At 40.1% G+C, this 18,496-nt stretch overlaps 1 protein-coding gene across 1 annotated transcript; it reads left to right on the forward strand.

Moving 5' to 3' along the window:
• The first annotated feature begins 15 nt into the window (after positions 1 to 15).
• On the forward strand, positions 16 to 17,313 carry Lix1l (limb and CNS expressed 1 like). The gene is made up of 6 exons (XM_046425795.2): positions 16 to 390; positions 8,402 to 8,565; positions 11,034 to 11,174; positions 15,083 to 15,178; positions 15,614 to 15,691; positions 15,959 to 17,313. Exons 1-6 carry the CDS (start codon positions 99 to 101, stop codon positions 16,199 to 16,201), a joined length of 1,014 nt encoding a protein of 337 aa, XP_046281751.1. The 5' UTR covers positions 16 to 98; the 3' UTR covers positions 16,202 to 17,313.
• The last annotated feature ends 1,183 nt before the right edge of the window (positions 17,314 to 18,496 follow it).

Here is an 18,496-nt window from a genome sequence, read left to right on the forward strand (position 1 = left end):
CGGCCCCGCCCCGGCCGCGGCGCTCGCTGGCTGGGGTGGCTGGGACCGTTAGCTCGCCAGGCTGGCAGGCTCCGGGCCCTCCTCCGCTGGCCGTCGGGATGGAGACGATGCGAGCACAACGACTGCAGCCCGGAGTGGGCACCAGCGGAAGGGGGACTCTTCGAGCGCTGCGACCCGGGGTGACTGGGGCTGCGGCCACCGCCGCCACACCCCCAGCTGGCCCCCCGCCGGCCCCACCGCCCCCTGCACCGCCCCCGCCGCCGCTCCTCCTGTGCGGGGCCCCCGGAATGCCCCTGCCGCCCGGCGCCGCCGGCAGCCCGGCCGTGCTGCGCGAGGCGGTGGAGGCCGTGGTGAGGAGCTTCGCCAAGCACACGCAGGGCTACGGCCGAGGTGAGTCCGAGCCTGCTCGGCGGACGCCCTCTTCCCGGGAGCTGGCTCCCGCGGCCTTGGGCCCTTTTCCTGGCGAGAAGCCCTCCCAGGCATTTCCTTTTGGGGAGTTTCCCTCTGGGCTGCACACACCAGCACAGGCACTCGCTCAGGCACTCTATGGAATTATGATACCTTGTCCGGTCCCCTATTTCCAGATAGTCCTCTTTTCCCCTCGACCTCTTCTGTCCGAAATGGAATTCTTTCTGTAGCTGACTTGATGTTTTAACGTCTCTCTAGCTTTGAGACTCGGGCTTCATGGTGTGGGATCCCATCCTTTATCTCAGCTCTGAGCGACTTCTCATCTATATATCCTTTCAGTCTTTCTGATGTCAGTGATTCCTGGACCGCCCTGCTAAGTGACTCCATCTCCTTAGCTTTGACTTTTTAATTCTTTACTTGCTTACTTCACTCTGAAATCTCCAAGGCAACTTCTGATTTGCTGGGGAGTTAGTGCCTTCACGAGTCACAGTAATTGTGCCTTTAAATCTGGACCCATACCGTTGAGCCCATGCCAGCTTCCTGTGACTTAGTAGCTCACTTTTGTCTTTGTAGTATGGAGTCTCAGAACTCTGGCCTCTGACTGTCTGGCTCTGCTTTCCTGGCCCTTGCCCAGAAACTGAGGATAAATCCCAGGCCTTGGCTCTCTGAATGCTAAATTCTGTGGAAATGAGCCAGGTAGAAACCCTATTTCGGTTAGAAATCTTCAGCTTAAAGATGCCTAATTTCTAGGAAGGGGAATGTGAGGATTTTCTTTGTTGTTTTTGTTTAACTAGTGTAGAGTTTCTTGTCTGAGTTCTAGTTCCAAATTTATAGTTTAAGTAACAAGGAATATATGACTGGTGTGGGATTCAGAATTTAAGTCTGAAATTTTCAAGACATCACTTCTTCTGCTTGGCCAAGTCCTGTTTGATCCAGAAGTAACTATGTCTTTAACTTTCTAGTTTGATACAGAGAAAATTTGCAGAGCTTTCTCTATAGACAATAATGAGGTTTTTGTTTTTGTTTTTTTGAGAGAGTACAGTGAAAAGAACACGTATGTGTACAGGCTTCAGAGACTTCTGTCACTTGCTAGCTCTGTCTTTGGGGAAAGAAACAATCACACTGAGCTTCACCTTTCTCAGGGGTTATGATGTGGATTGAGAAATTGCAACTGAAAATATAATAGGTACTTATAATTATTATTATCATCTCAAATTCATTGATTCATATTTCCTTAAGACCGTGTCTCTCCCACTTTTAAATCCTGATGTTGTAAACCCAGAGAGTCCAATGAAAACAGATTTTTAGATCCAGTTTGCTGTATGTGCCTAATCATTAATTTACTATTAGTTTCTCTTCATTTTTCATACAATTTGTACTCCTACCATGGAGCAGGTACTTTGCAAGATGCTGGATATACAAATGGATGTGATTCTGAAATTCATCAAGAGTCCATACAGTCATTTTTCTGGTTTAATTCATAGGCTTAACAAGGCTATGTGATGGAATGCCATCAGCCATTGTCCTGTTGCTTCAGGTCTCTTGAAGTCAAGACAAGGGAAAGTCTTTGCCTCTGGGCATAGGAATAGCCAGGAGTGATCAACCTAAATCTGAATTCTTCCTCTGGGAAACTTATTGGTGTTCATTAAAATTATAGAGGAGTGTACCCTTTTTCCTTGTCTATGTTACCTGGAAAGCCTCTGGTTTGGCTTCCAAACTGGGTGTCTTATAAAACCTTAATTTCCTCAGAAAGGATGAGGGAACAAAGAGATTGTGCTGACAAAGAGCAATCACTCAGGCTTCAGACTCTGTGGTGATCCTCTCCTCCAGTCTCCCCACCTCCCATCACAATCCTCATTATTCTCGAGTTACCCATTTCCAGTCTGGGTGTCCAGCCAGTTCTTTACGAGAGTTTGGCAGATAGTTCAGCTTTAGGCAAGCAAAATCTCTGCCGATTTGGCTCAGAAGTCCTTCACCACATGGAACCACTTATTCTGCTCCGATTAATAGGCGAAGCTGCCATTGGCATGTACCCACATACCCATGTGACTGATGGCATGGTAACTGGGGGATGGCTCTATTCCCATGAAAACAATTTACTTTGGCCTCTGTCCAAATCATTTTCTGACCCAACAATGCCTTGCACATCATCTTCAATCCACATCCTTCATCTTCTTCCTGTCTACTCCAAATTCATCCTTTTCAATTCAGTCTTTAGATTCATTTTCCACTCATATTGGATCCCAGCATTTAAGCAAAAAATCTCTTCTCTTATTTTACCTATTTGTCCTTTATCTCCCCGTGCCCCTCACCTGCCTGAGAGACACACATAGTTCTGTTTGCTGTTGGATCTTTTATGTATATATATATATTTTCCTTTCCTTTCTTTTCTTTCTTTTTATGTGGTGCTGAAGATCGAAACTATTGCCTCCCACGTGCTAGGCAAGCGCTCTACAACTGAGCCACAACCCCAGCCCTTCTGTTGGATCTTAATCAGTTTAAAGTGTGTGTATATATATATATATATATATATATATATAGAGAGAGAGAGAGAGAGAGAGAGAGAGAGAATTTGGGATCAGAGAACCTGGCCCTGCCAAATAATGGCTGTGCAGCTTGGAGAAAATGCTTAATCTCTCTGTGCCTCATCTATTTCGTTTATTCATTTAACAAATATTTATTGATTACCAGATGCAGTGGTGAACAAGGCAGATATTTAGTCCTCTTGATGGAGTTCACAGTCTGCTTCACAGATCATGTGAGGATTAATGGTATAATAAAGCAGGATAGTACAATAAAAAGGGTTGGCTTTGTAAACAAATGAATATTTTTTCTAAACCCTGTTCTGCTACTTCTGGCCTTTTCCTTGTTTGCTTTTAGTGAAATGGATGTTATTATACCTATTTTGATAGTTTTGTGTGGATTAAATGAAAACATGAATTTAAAGCATGCAGCACATAGTACTCAATGAGTGATTGCTATTACTGTGCATTTGGAAATGCTTTGAAAACTGTACATATGATGGGCATTGTTCACATTACCATGTTTCTCTCCCCTTTTTTCCACATAGCATGTAGATCTTCTCTCATGTTTAACATCTGGCAGTCCCTAAACTGGCATGATTGAGCAAGTCACTTTCCTTGCTTTATAACTGTTATATTTCCATATGCAAGCCTCTTGTTTTGGAATTATTGCTCTCCCATTATATTACAATAGGGCTATGTAATTGGAGATTTTGCCCACCTACTCTACTGTGCTGACTAAATGAATCCTATGTAATATTTACTGTTTAATCTTTCCTCTTCCTCACTACAGGTTTTTCTATAAGTGGTTGAATTACACTGATTGGTCTGAATATTTCCAGTTTTTAGAAATGTTAGACTAATCCCAATATTAGTTTCTTACAGCTGCTGTAACAAATTCTCACAAATTTTGCTGCTTAAAACAACGGAAGTTTATTCGCCCACAGCTCTGTTAGTAGTAAATCCAAAGTCAGTATCACTGAGCCACAAATCAAGGTGTGGGCAAGGAGATGTTCTCTCCAGAAATTTAAGGGAGAGTCCATTCCTTGCCGATTCCAGCTTCTGCTGACATTCCTTGGCTTGTGGCTCTCTCTCTCCAATCTCTGCCTCCATGCCTTTCCTCTTCTGTATTTTGCCAAATCTGAGCTCCCTCTTATAAGGACACTTTTGATTGCATTTAGGGCCAAACACGATAATCTAGGATAATCTCTCCACCAAAGATTACTTAACTTAAACACGATGCAAAGTCTTTGTCGCATAAGGTAATATTCACAGGTCCCAGGGATTAGACATTCATCTAGGCAGAAGGTATCATTCAGCCTAGCCTAGTCCCCCGTTGAAGTCACTGGTGCTTCACAATCCCTCCCTTCCAAAGAGACTGTGCATTATAAGCTTATTAATTTTAAAGCTATTCCCTTTAAAAAATGAAATAGAGCAGAATATTGTTAACTACCTTGACTATTTTCCATAATAACTTGAACGAGGGTAGGCCAGCCTATTCTCACAAACATGTATGATCAGGGAAGACCTTTTTATTAATCTCTCAATTTCTTTAGCTATTTATTATCTATTTATCCCTGCTTCCTTACCACAATATTATATTTATTATTATAATATAAAATTTTTTCTGTAGTTCATTGTTGCTTTTTGGTTTTTGAGTGCTGGGGATTAGACCCAGGGCTTCAAGAATGCTAAGCATCTGTACCACTGAGATACACCCAACCCCAGCCCCCAGGTGTTGTTTTAATGTTTCCATTCTGGTGGACAAATGATCTTTACCTCTCATACCACTTAGACATGCATCTAATATTTCATCTTCTAAAGGTAGAAAACAAATCATTCTCTTTTGTGTTGTCATTAAATGTCCTGACATAGATATTCTTCGTGTCTTGGTCTTTCTGATGCCCTTCAGCCCATCTGTCATTGCCAACCAGAAAACAATCGTATCTGCCCAATGTGTGTGTTTCCTCCCTCACTCTTCTTTACTCATATGTAAACCATTATATTCATGATTTCTCATAGAAAATAAAACTACAGACACCACTCCCATACCCAGAAATGCTCACATGTATGTATGCAGGCACGCACACATTACTTACTAGTTTTATGGGGGTTATAAACCCCATGAAGTTGAGCTGTGAACAGGATCCCAAACCCTGGATTAAGATTCCCAAATTGGAAAGAACATTGGCATAAGGACACGTAGATTCATGCCCCAACTGTTACATCTGTGTGACCTCAAGCAAATCATCTGCCCTTCCTTAGTCTCAGCTCTAAAAATCACTCCCTGAACATTTTCAAGTGCAGATCACAATTAATTGCTTTTTTTTCCTGACCATTTTGTGTAGTTTCTCATTTCATACTCACATTTCTGAAGTAAAACTTCCCATTTCTTATGGATTTGAGTGATAATTTTTTAAAAAAACAGTCCTATACTCTGTGAAGAGAGGGATTTAACTGGATATAGAATAGACATATGCTTTTTACTAGGACCTTCCCAATTATGGTGGTCTCCTCCCCTTCTTCTTTATTCCACTGTTCTCCCTGTTGTTTGCATGTCAGGAAAGCTGTCACTCAGTGCATTGTGCTAAATTGTCTCAAAGAGGGAACTGGGGCTGAAAAGATCTCAATGGAAAGAACAAAGATGGATAAGCTTTCTGGGCAGTAGTGACCTTTAAAGAGCCCTTGCCAAAACTAAGGGTGGGAAAGAGAATGTTTCCTTTTCATGCTGCCTTTTAATAGAAGAATGAACATTCTAAAAAGTCAGTTAAGTATAAGGTATTAGAGAAGAGCTTATTCTGCTTTTCAAACTCCGGCTAGAACATGGGGTCCTTGTTTCAGTTTGAGAGCAGGTGAGATAACATTATTGGTCACTAGGTTTTGAACACTAGCTGGCAGGGATTGTGTTATTCTTTGTATCTCTAATGACTACAGTGAGCTGGGTACCTATTAAATCTCGAGTTCTTGCTTAATGAAAATGTGCAGATCAGATCTCCTGCTGTAGGGAGCATAAGTGACTGACAGCCTCAGCTCCTGCCCCCTCTAAGTCCATCACCACATTTGTACGGAGGCCAGTCTTGTCGTACACTGCTCCCAGACAATGACTGAGCATAACAGGAGTATTAATGCAGGCACACCTTGTTAAGATTGTGGGATTCCTTTGATATAAGGACTTCCCACTGGCTTGACCAAACCTTTCTTGGAACAACCTGCAGGCTGAAACATATCTAAACCTCCTTCTTTCCCTCTCTTCTATATGTATCAGACCCTCACTGTGATCTGAAGGCTCTCCCTGCCTTCTCCTACTTCCTCTCTAGAAAATCTTTTACATGTCTATCCTATTTTGATGTCTTCTTGGCAGACCTGAATTAGCACAATATGAAAGAATGAATGAGTCCTTGTTGTTTATAAGAGTGAGAAAGTGATCATGTTGCAATATATTGGAGAGCACATTTGACAATTTATTATGAGGCCTTGAAGCCATTTGAAATGTTTGGAACCCTAGAGTCAAAGGAAAAATTATGTTTTATAAAGGTAAAATGATCTCATTCCCCCTGTTTAAAATCCTTCAGTTGCTTCCCATCTCACCCTAGGATAAAGCCAGTGCTCTGACGGGGCCTTTTAGGCCCCACCTGGTCTGGTTCCTACCTCCTTTTTAAGCTCATCTTGCATTCCATCCCCTCACTCTTTTGTAGCCACATTGGCCTTCTTTTAGTCCCTTCATTTACCATGTTCCCTGCTGTCATACAGCCTTTGGACGTGCTGTTTCTTATGCTCAGGGCACTATTCTTTTACTTTTTATCTGGTGGATTCCTACTCACACCTCAGCTTAGATATCAACTCTTCAGGGTAACTTTCTTTACTAGAGCAGATATTCCTACATTGCCCACTATCTGCCTCTCCTAGCCACTTATCACAGTTGGAATTTTATGTATGTTTGAGATTATTTAACATCTTTTTTCCTATTTACACTGTGTACATGTTACATTCCCTCTTTAGAATGTATTCTACTATTTATTATAGCTTAGAACAGTCTGGCACAGGGAAAGTACTTACTGCCTATTTATGGACTAAATACTTGTAGGAAGTGTTCTGGAATACAGGGTCAGGTCTGGAGTTTGATTTTACTCTACTTCAATCTAATAAGTTAGCCAGTTACTGTTTCTTGGATGTTGGCAGAAGTCAAGAGATTTCTGGGTCAGAAATAAAGAACTTTATTACTCATAGCACAGCAGGTAACATGAGCATTGTGGTGCATCAGTTCCCCTTGTCTCCCGAGTCTTATGTGGAGGACTCAGGTGGATGCTACACAGGCCATGGGTTATATCATGAGAGGAACACTGAACTTGGGAAAACTGCCATTTTATCATAAGCAGTGGCAAGATTGTTCTTTGTCTTAGAGGGAGGTATTACCGCATCCCTCAAGGTTCATTGGTGTAAACACAGTCCTGAGAAATGGCCCAAGTTAAGTGCAGTCAGGACTTTACACTCTTGACATGCTCAGCAAGGTTTAAAGGAGTAGAAGAGACCCTTGTAGGAGTACTTCCCAACATACTGTTCCTCCACAAATAATTTTTACCCAATTAAAGATTCAGAAGAGAATTGGTCTCCTCACTTTGTTTCATAGTATACACATATTATTCCAGGCTGGAAAGGGAATCTGGTCATTGGTTTGCTCACTAGAAGCATAAACTTGAGAATGGCTAATAGCCAATTTCCTTAAGCAGTAGTATTGCCCAATGGTTTAAGGACACTGACTGTGGAAACACAGGACTCCCTAAATTTGACTCTTAACTCTGCTACTTTCTAGTTTTTTAAATAACCTTGGGCCAGTTATTTAACCCCACTATGCCTCATTTCCCTCATCTGTAAAATGAGAATAACAAAAGTACGTACCTCATAAGGTTGTTAGGATTAAATGAGCCAAGCACTTAGGGAAATGCCCGACATACAATCAGTGTTTAATAAATGTTAACACTTATTATTGTGATGGTTATTATTGTCCTAGGGCAGCTGACCAGTTGTAGAATAATCTACTTATACTTCATTAGGTAGAGATAATGGTCCGCTGACCTTAGAAACTATGCTTCTGATTTTAAGTTATTTTCTTCTGGTATCTAGGACAAATCAAAGTGTGATCTGGGGAGTGGAGGAGAGGAGGACAGGCTTAATCTGGTCTTCCTATACAAATTAGCTTGATCATAGTCTACGTTTATTAATTTAAATTACTTTTTTTCTTGTTTGTTTTGCAGTGCTGGGGATTGAACCCAGGGCAAGTGCTGTACCACTAAGCTACATCCCAAGCCCCAATTTATATAATAGGTTTAAGTGGCAAAAGATAGGAAGTTAAGGAACTCGTAGTGTATGTACAGATTACAGGTACCATACTGAAGTATAGCACCATTTAGAGGTGTGATTGTTGCTGAACTTAACTACTTCTTTTTCTTTCTTCTTCTTCTTCTTCTTCATAGTGAATGTGGTGGAGGCGCTTCAGGAATTCTGGCAGATGAAACAGTCCCGTGGGGCTGACTTGAAAAATGGGGCTCTAGTGGTTTATGAGATGGTTCCCTCCAACAGCCCTCCCTATGTCTGCTATGTCACCCTACCTGGGGGAAGTTGCTTTGGGAGTTTCCAGGTAAGAGTTGTGAGGCAGCAGTGGTAAAGCTGAATCTTAGGTGCTAATAAGAACTTTATCACTTTGGCCATTACATTTCTGCATGAAATCACATATTTGAGGACTTAAGCCAATCTGGAAAAATTATTCTGGCAAGCATCTGAAGCTCATTGGATCACAAAATCACATTAGTAGCATGTTTTTTCTTTCAGCCTGCAAAAATCAAACCTATTTATTTATTTATTTTTTAGTTATAGATGGACATAATACCTTTATTTTACTTATTTATATGTGGTGCTGAGGATCAAACCCAATGCCTCACACATGCTAGGCAAGTGCTCTACCACTGAGGTACAACCCCAGCCTCTCAAACCAATTTTGATTTTGCACAAACACTGAATATATCAGACTATTAGCATCCAACCCTTATTCTGATCTGGGTCCATTATTGCATTCCAACTTCTTGCTGTGTCTTCTTGAGGATCTAGATCAACATTCCCTTTCCTCCCACCCCCCAGTAGTTTTTCACAGGTATATACAAAAGAAAGCAATGTTTGAATTCTCTAAGAGATCAAAGGGGAGTGGCTATGTATGGTGAGGTAGGGGCTCCTCATCATCTAAGAGTTAGGTGATTAAAGTTTTCATTCTCTGATTGCCCTCTGGCCTCAGTTTTCCCATCTATAACATGGAAGAGACATGATATGTTGTTTCTTTCTGGGTATTTTTGTTGTCATCATTGTTTGTTTGTGATGCCAGGGATCAAACCCAGGACATTATGCATGCTAAGTCTACTTTCTTATTTACTACTGAATTCCCATTACCAGATTCAGAACCTAGCACATAGTAGGTACCTGATAAATCTGTTGCATGAATGAGAGCCACTGCAGCTCAATTCCTGCCTCAAACAGAAACATTTCAAATCAGGTGACTAAAAATTTTTTCCCTCAGAACCTCAGCTACTTCAGAGAAATAAATATATGTCCCAGATAACTAATATTTATACTTTTTTATGGTACCAGGGATTGAACCCAGAGGCTCTACCAGGAGCTACATATTTAACCCTTTTTTTTTTTTTTAAACAGAGCCTCTTACTAAGCTGCCCCAGGCTATCCTTGAACTTGTGCCTCTCTACCTTACCCTCCTGAGTCGCTGGGGATCACAGGCCTGTGCAACTGCACCTGGCTTATGCTTTCTCTTATTAGAGAAAATATCTTTCCTCCTCTTTCCCACCTTATCACAATGCTAAATAATGATTTAATAATTTTATGATGATGCCCATAATTGAACAATTATAGTGATTTGATTTCTGTTATTTTCTAAAAGAGTAGAATTATCTATCTTGGATTTTTTTAGCTTACATATTTTATATCCAATTTGGTAGGTGAAATTTTTCCTGGTGGTTTTCTTCACAGATAACTTTTTCAGAAAAAGCACTAATGAGTGGAGTGGGCAGCAGATTAGAAATAGAAAAGTAGAAACAGAAAAACTAAAGAAGCCAAAAGACTTAGGATTAATGTGTGAAGCTCCATATATTGTTTCAGAGAGAACTGTCAGCTAAAGGAAGTTAGAAATTTAATGATACTATGGATGGCAAAGTACTGAACATATCCTGGTCTAATTCTTAAAACTGCAACATTAACTGTCCTTCTTCTAATCTTAAAACATAAATGACAAAGGGCACAGAGGTCTTTGAAGCAGCCAGCAAAGGTGAATTATAAAGGAATACTATGGTAGCCAGAAATCTGAAGTTGAAAGAGTTAAGACTTTTGAAAATCGAAGTTTCCCTATGATAACCTGTTAGAAATAATATAAAAACATGAGTTAATTTTTAAGTTTTTCTTGCTTTCCTTTCCTAGCCACCTCTATTCTCCTTGCTTCCTATGGGGGGAAGAAGGCTAAATTTACTCAGACCTCTTCTGGGATAAGTCCTTTGGCTCATTACATTATTGGGGGAAATGCCTGTTCATAGCTGAAAGTGAAATCCATGAATCCCAGATAGGTGCCTGATAGAGACAAGAGGCCTTCTCTGCAGAAGCAGCCTACAAACAGCTTTGTTCTAATCTTGGATTATCTAGAGGAATCCAAAAAATCTTGCTTGTCTAGAGAACAAGAGAACAAGATACAGATTTCTGATAAGCTGGCCAGAATCTGACTTTTGAGTAATTAATTCTGTTGACAGTTTAAACAGAGGTATTTTTCAAGTCTAGTGGTTATGTGCTCACTTCAGCGGCCTTACTAGTTCTCATTCAGTTTTCTATGAGCTGTAGTCGTCTCCAGTTCTTTAATGACTTCAGGATGTTGAATCAAAAGTCTGTTTCCAAACATCCCAATCATTTTACAATAAAAACTTTGTAAAGTGTGTTGAACACAAGTGATTTATCTAAAGAGTGTCCACTTTGTTCTCTATCTTAAGTGTCTCCCTCCCACTGTTTCTTCCTCTCTCTCGAGTACACATGTACACGTATTCTCACTTTCTCTTCCCTGCCTAGTTTTGCCCCACAAAAGCGGAGGCCAGGAGGAGTGCTGCAAAGATTGCATTAATGAACTCTGTGTTTAATGAACATCCTTCCCGAAGAATCACTGATGAGTTCATTGAGAAGAGTGTCTCTGAGGCCCTGGCATCTTTCAATGTAAGTACTTGGAACTGGAAGGAAGGAGAGTAGGGGATGGGAAAACTGACTGGTTCCTCGTTTTCTGTCTACATCTCTGTTCTGCTGATTATCTGTTAATTTTTTGTATGTCATGCGCTCCTTATATCTCTGTCCCTAATTTCATACCTATGTTTTTTTTGTTGTGTAGTCTCTTTCATTGTATCTTTTTGGTGTCTAGAAACATTTAATTGAAGATTTATGGTATTCTAGAGCTCCTTAATAAATGAAAATTGAGCTTGAATTTTGTTTTTCATAATTTTGATTTAAAACCCTAGTCACTTATAATTTTTTACTAAAAAAAGAGGATTTTTTTTTTTTTTTTTGCGGTGCTAGGGATCGAACCGAGTGTCTGCTAGGCAAGCACTGTATCACTGAGGTATACCCCTTCCCCTACATTTTTTTGTGGTGCTGGGGATGGAACCATGGCTTTACACATGATAAGCAAGTGTTCTATCACTGAGCTCCACCCCAAGACCTTTTTTTTTTTTTTTAAGTTATACAGAAAAGAACATTTATTTTGACTCATGATTTTGGTCCAAGGATGAGGGGATTCATCTGGAGGTGGCTTTCTTGCTGGTGAGGTGGTACCAGGTATTACATGGCAAGAGGAAGTGTGTGAGAGCCGTTCTATCCCATATGACTGCATTTATTGTACTTGTTTCCCTCCTCCATTACTTCAACTTATCAATAAAGAACCCCTTTATAGGGCTGGGGCTGGGGCTCAGTGGTAGAGAGCTTGCCTAGCACGTGTGAGGCCCTGGGTTCAAACCTTAGCACCACATAAAATATAAATAAATAGAGTTAAAAATAAATAAACAAAAAAAAAATACTGAGAAAAAGAACCCCTTTGGGGGGGGGGGGCTGGGGTTGTGGCTCAGTGGTAGAGTGCTTGCCTAGCTTATGTGAGGTACTGGGTTCAATAAAGATTTTTTTTGTTTGTTTTTGATAGACCTTTATTTTTTTTATTTATATGTGGTGCTGAGGATTGAACCCAGTGCCTCACACAAACCAGGCAAGTGCACTACCGCTAAACCACAACCCCAGCCCTAATAAAAATATATTTTTAAAAAGAACCCCTTTTTTTATACAATGTTTTATCATTTTCCCTTTTAGGAACAGGAGAATTATCTACTTCCTTTTCTCTTCTTCTTCTTCTTCTTCTTTTTTTTTTTTTTTTTTTTTTAGTTATAGTTGGACACAAACCTTTATTTTATTTCTTTATGTTTATGTGGTGCTGAGGATCGAACCTAAGGCCTCACACACACACTAGGCGAGTGCTCTACCACTGAGTCACAGCCCCAACCCCAAATTATCTGCTTTCTTTAAAAAGAACATCTAGGGGCTAGGGATGTGGCTCACTGGTAGAGCGTTTGCGTAGCATGTGTGAGGTATTGGGTTGATACTCAGTGCTGCACATAAATAAATAAATAAAATAAAGGTCCATTGACAACTAAAAAAATATTTTAAAAAAGAACATTTGTTCTTTCAAATTATCATGGTGATGTGATAATAATCATAAATAACAGGGACCAATATAAGGGATTTTTATGTACTTTATCTCATTTGATCATTACGATAACCCTGGAAGTATTATTATTACCCCTGTTTAACAGATGAAAAGTCTAAACCACAGAAGTGAAGTTTTGCCTAAAGTGATGTAGTAAGTGGTTACACCACGATTAGGATACAGATAGACCTAACTGAGGGATGCCTCCTAGGAAAGAACACTGCTTTCTTCTTTCCTCCCTACAGACCACCGACAGGGTGAAAAAGTCAGACAGATTCCCTATTTCTATTCTGTTTACATTTAGTTAAGGTGTAATTACATAATGCTAAACTGGTTTGTTTATCAGTTTTATAGATTAGTTGTTGAACACTGTAAATCACAATTTGTCTTTCCTCTGTTACTTAGAACCCATCTGTTTTCCTCAAAACATTATTCTTTGTCCTAATCAACAGCATCCTTAGAGAATAACAATTTTATTTTATTTTCTTATAGTTTTGATAGTGGGAATTGAACCCAGGGGTGCTCTACCCCTGAGCTACATCCCCATCCCTTTTTATTTTTATTTTGTAACAGAGTCTCTCTAAACTGCTTAGGGTTTTACTAAATTGCTGTGGATGGTCTTGAACTTGGGATCTTCCTGCCTCAGCATCCTGAGTGACTTGACCACTACCTGATTAATAAAATCATTTTAAATCAGTCAGTTCAAAATCAGGAAAGTGCATTTGCCACTCTTCATCTAATGGTATTATAAAATAAAATATTTGTTTGGATTATAGAAAGCAGGATATGCACTAGCATATAGGCTCTGAATTTACTGTATTGAAATTATAGTTCTACCAGCTATATAACTTTGATCAAGTTATCTCATCAAGTCTGTTTCCTCATCTACCAAATAGGTTAAAAATTACACATGACACATAAGGTTAATGGATAAAAGAGATATTTAAGCACTTAGCACGTTATCAATTTAAATGCAAGTAACAGAAAATCCCACATCAAATTAAGGAAATTAGCAAAGAAAGGAAATTCATTATCTAAAATGACAGGAAGTCTACAAGTAGGGCAGATTTCATGACTAGTTGATTCCATGAATCAAGAACATCATCATTGCTGGGTGCGGGGGGCACATACCTGTAATCCCAGCAGTTTGGGAAACTAAGACAGGAGGATTGCGAGTTCCAAGCCAGCCTCAGCAATGGTGAGGCGCTAAGCAATTCGGTGAGACCCTGTTTCTAAATAAAATTTTAAAAACAGGGCTGGGGATGTGGCTCAGTGGCCAAGTGCCCCTTGGTGCAAAAGAAAAAAAAGAACGTCATCATATCTACAGCTGGTCATGGTATGCGTGCCTGCAGTTCCAGCTACTAGGGATGCTGAGGCAGGAGGATAACTTGAGCCCAGGAGTTGGAGGCTATCCTGGGCAACATAGTAAGACTCCATTTGGGGAGATGAGGAGTTAAGGAGTCAGGGGAGTCAAGTGTGTTGGTGTATCCTTGTAATTCCATCTAGTCTGATATATTCCAGATTGATTTCAGGTGTGCCATGATTTTGAACCCCTCAGCTCTCAGGAGACTGGGCAATGCCTGGGATGGATGGACTCCTCTGTTTGAAGTCACTGTGCTTGCCAGCAACCTCTTCTGTATACTCAGTTAGCTATATAGATAAGGATTATTTCATATGTGCCATGTCATGGAAAAGTTTGGTAAGCACTGAATAAGGTGTCATAGTGAACAATTACTGGCACAAATAAAATAGTTACTTGCTTCAGAGTACTAAAGCCTAATTTTTTTTAAGTTTTCAATCTTTTTTAAAAATATTTTTTAGTTGTCAATGGTTTTTATTTTATTTGTTTATAAGTGGTGCTGAGAATTGAACCCAGTGCCTCACACATGCTAGGCAAGCTCTCTACCACTGAGCCACAATCCCAGCCCCACTAAAGCCTAATTTTAAAGATTACATTTTCCCTTCCAGTTAAGGCCTTCAATTTAATGTGTTGGGAATAATTTTTTAAAATAAAAGGACCGGGATGTAATTCAATGATAAAGTACCTCTGGATAAGAATTGAGATGTATTTTAAGTATAAAATATGTTTCAAAAACTTGGTTCAAAAAATGTAAAACAGAAGCTGGGGTTCTGGCTCAGTGGTAGAGCACTCACTCACCTAGCACACATGAGGCCCTGGGTTCGAGCCTCAGCACCACATAAAAATAAATAAATAAAGGTATCCTGTCCATCTACAACTAAAAAAATTTTTTTACTATAATGTGGCAACTGTGAAATCTAAAATTAAATATGTGGCTCATGTTTTTTTGTTGGATAGTGCTGCTCAAGATGATAATTCCAATTGGAAATCTATTTGTCTTTTCTTTTCCTCTGTTACCAGGGCAACAGGGAGGAAGCTGACAACCCAAATACAGGCATTGGTGCCTTCCGATTTATGTTAGAATCCAACAAGGGCAAGTCAATGTTGGAGTTCCAGGTACTATTCCACTACTTCCCTGGCTCTAATAACATGGTCAGCCTGCTAATGTACACATAATGCCTCCTACTAATCTCTACTACAATTAGACTTTTTAAAAAGGAAGGAAAAGGAAGTAGAATTTTTTTCAAAATATAAATACTTCCTTCCCCCAGGGATATATCAGAGTTGGTGATTAGAGATGCTTCCACAAATATATTTTGTAAAAAAATTTCCATGTGATTCTATCAATATCAGAGTCACTGTCCTGGGCTGAGATTGTGACTCGGCAGTAGCGCACTTGCCTGGCATGTGTGAGGTACTGGGTTAGATTCTCAGCACCATGTATAAATAAATAAAATAAAGATCTATCAACAACTATGAAAAAAATTTTTAAAGGAAATTTTTTTTTTTTTAAAAACCACTGTCCTGGTACTAGATATCTTCTTCCCCCAGGAGCTAATGACAGTGTTTCAGCTGTTGCACTGGAATGGCAGCCTTAAGGCCATGAGGGAAAGACAGTGCTCTCGGCAGGTAAGAGATCTCACGAGTGAGAGGGACAGGGTCTGCTGCTGTGGTAAGGGAAGCAAGCCTGTGGGTACGGGTGGCGAACGCTGAAAGCCTTCAGTGCCCTCTCCACTTCACTCCACCAGGAAGTTTTCCTTAAAAATCTCCCAGGAGGGCCTTAGGTGCTGCTTCGGTGAGGACTCCAAAGCTAAGATACCTAGTCCCAGTTGGGTCTGTGTGGTATGATATGAACCTTTATCTTCTCAGTGATCTTCAGTTCCTCTCTCCAACCAGGAGGTGTTGGCTCATTATTCACACCGAGCCCTAGATGACGATATTCGCCACCAAATGGCCTTGGACTGGGTGAGCCGGGAGCAGAGTGTGCCAGGGGCACTTTCTAGAGAGCTGGCCTCCACTGAACGGGAATTGGATGAAGCCCGGCTGGCAGGCAAGGAGCTGCGCTTCCACAAGGAGAAGAAAGATATTCTCATGCTGGCTGCTGGGCAGTTGGGCAATATGCATTCTTCCAACTGCTAGGCATCTACCTTCATACTCCCTCTCCTTTCCTGGACCTTTTTTGTATGTCTCCTCTCTAAGACTTAGGATGATTTCTGTACATACTTACTCAATTTTATACTTTAAAATATATATGTATATGTATAAACCACACCTGGATTCCCATTTGCTAGGAGATCTCTTTTCTAACTTCCAGGTTTGGGGACCTCTCCATTTTAAAACCTCTCCATTCACTCTTTGAGAAAGAGCAGGCTGTCTTTAGAGCTTGTACACTTCCAGATTAATTCTGTATGGTCATTTCAATAACACAATATGATCAAGTGTTCATGTCTCCCTTTAAAATAACGGGTATACCTATGTACCCCACCCTCACCTTGTCTCAAACAGGGTATGAGTAAGAAATCTTTGGCTTTGGTTTATCTTGAGCTGGATCTGCTTGGTACCTCTCCTGTCCCCACCACTACCTTACTTCTTTCTTTGTCTCTACTAACCCTTTGTTTTGAGGGTTCCCTACCCTATTATTCAGAAAGGAGTGAAAATCTGGTTTATTATTTTTAAATCATTCCTGAGAAATTGCCCATCAATACAAGAGGAATTATAAACACAACTCATAGGGTTACTTCCTAATTTGCTTGGAAGCAATCTCTATCTACGAAAGGCAGATTTCTTGCTTTTGGAATCATCTTGGTGACCAGTACATATGGAATCAGAGATAAAGAATCCAGCTACAATTTTATTAGTGCTTGAAAGTGGCTTCCTTGATTCTCTAAGCCCCATCTTTATATTCCATGAAACACATGTAATATTGGAGTAGAGCTCCTACATTAAATAATAGGTATATCTGGTTTTATTTATACTTATAACCCCCCCCCCCCAATCATAAACCCTCTAGTTTCTCCTGTGCTCCTTTCTCTGGGAAGAAGTGTTAAGGGTGTGAGTTTTGGGAAGAATTGTCCTTGTACTTCCTAGATTTATTCTTTTTATCAAATACCCCCAAATTCCAAAGAATTTGAGAAAAAATTGTTTCCTTATCTGTCCATTTTTGTTGTCAAAGATTTTAGTTATCTTCTAATGCTTTCTATGTATTTTATATGTATAATTTTATACAATTAAAATAGATTTTTGTCTAGTGAGCCAGAATGACTCTTTCTTGAGACCCATGTATCAGAGAAGCTCTAAAATGGCTCCATTCATTTACACATTAAAAAAGAATTCTGAGTATTTTGGGAGTGGTAAAAATAAAATTGCACTGCAGGGGAAAGGCATTCTGCCTCCCCTTCTCTAGACATTTAAGGAGTCTGATTTTTTTTTTTTTTCTCCTTGGTACTGGGGATTGTACCCAGGGGTGCTTAACTAATAAGCCATATCCCTAACCCTTTTTATTCTTGAGACAAGGTCTAAGTTGCTTTGGTGCCTCAGTAAATTGCTGAAGCTGGCTTTGAACTTTTGATCCTCCTGCCTCAGCTCTTTAGCCACTGGGATTACAGGCGTGTGTCACTGTGCCTGGAATGGAGCCTGAAGTTTGTCCTTGGCCCTTTCTCTTCAGCTTTACTCATTCCCACTCTCTCACAACTACAGTGATTTTAAACTCCTCTATACACACAATTCTACAATCCATTTCTTCTACCCTATCTTGTTCTGAGCTTTTACATCTATATTTCCACACACTGGACTTCACTACCTGGTGGTGACGGGAGTACCATGACCTCACATATCAAAAGTAGAGCCCATTTTTCCAAACTTGCTCCTCTTTGATGTTCTAAACCTGTTATTGGAATTATTATCTACCTAATTTTCTAAGCTAGAAACTTTAGGTCCATCATTCAATCAGATACCACTCTTTTTTTCTGGTACCAGGGTTTGAACCCAGGGGTGCTTAGCCACTGAGCCACATCCCCAGCCCTTTTTTTAAAAAATATTTTATTTAGAGACAGGGTCTCACTGAATTGCTTAGGGTTTCACTAAATTGCTGAGGCTGGCTTTGAACTCATAATCCTCCTGCCTCAGCCTCCCAAACGGCTGGGATTACAGGCGCATGCCACCACACCTGGCCAGACACTACTCTGGAGTCTACCTCCTATATAAATTGTTTTGTCCGTATTTACCGTCATATCTGGACTAGATACTGCAATAGCTTCCTAGTTGGTTTTTATGTTCCTTAATATCCTTCACTTTACTCTGATATTCCTTACTGAAATACTACTGCCATTCATTTCCTTAAACCATTGTTTAGCTGTTTTTACTTTGAGGAATACTTCCAAAAGTTTTAGATGGGAACCATTTATGTTACCTGAGATGATTTTAGGTGATTTTTTT

This window comes from Marmota monax, unplaced genomic scaffold (assembly GCF_021218885.2).
Source record: "Marmota monax isolate L192 unplaced genomic scaffold, Marmota_monax_Labrador192_F-V1.1 WCK01_AAM20220418_F8-fsc00320, whole genome shotgun sequence".
Classification (NCBI taxonomy): domain Eukaryota; kingdom Metazoa; phylum Chordata; class Mammalia; order Rodentia; family Sciuridae; genus Marmota; species Marmota monax.

Coding starts and splice junctions, on each gene's coding strand:
- Lix1l (XM_046425795.2), top strand. CDS start 99: ATGGAGACGATGCGAGCACAACGACTGCAGCCCGGAGTGGGCACCAGC. Junction 391..8,401: donor CACGCAGGGCTACGGCCGAG/GTGAGTCCGAGC, acceptor TCTTCTTCATAG/TGAATGTGGTGGAGGCGCTT. Junction 15,692..15,958: donor AAAGACAGTGCTCTCGGCAG/GTAAGAGATCTC, acceptor CTCTCCAACCAG/GAGGTGTTGGCTCATTATTC.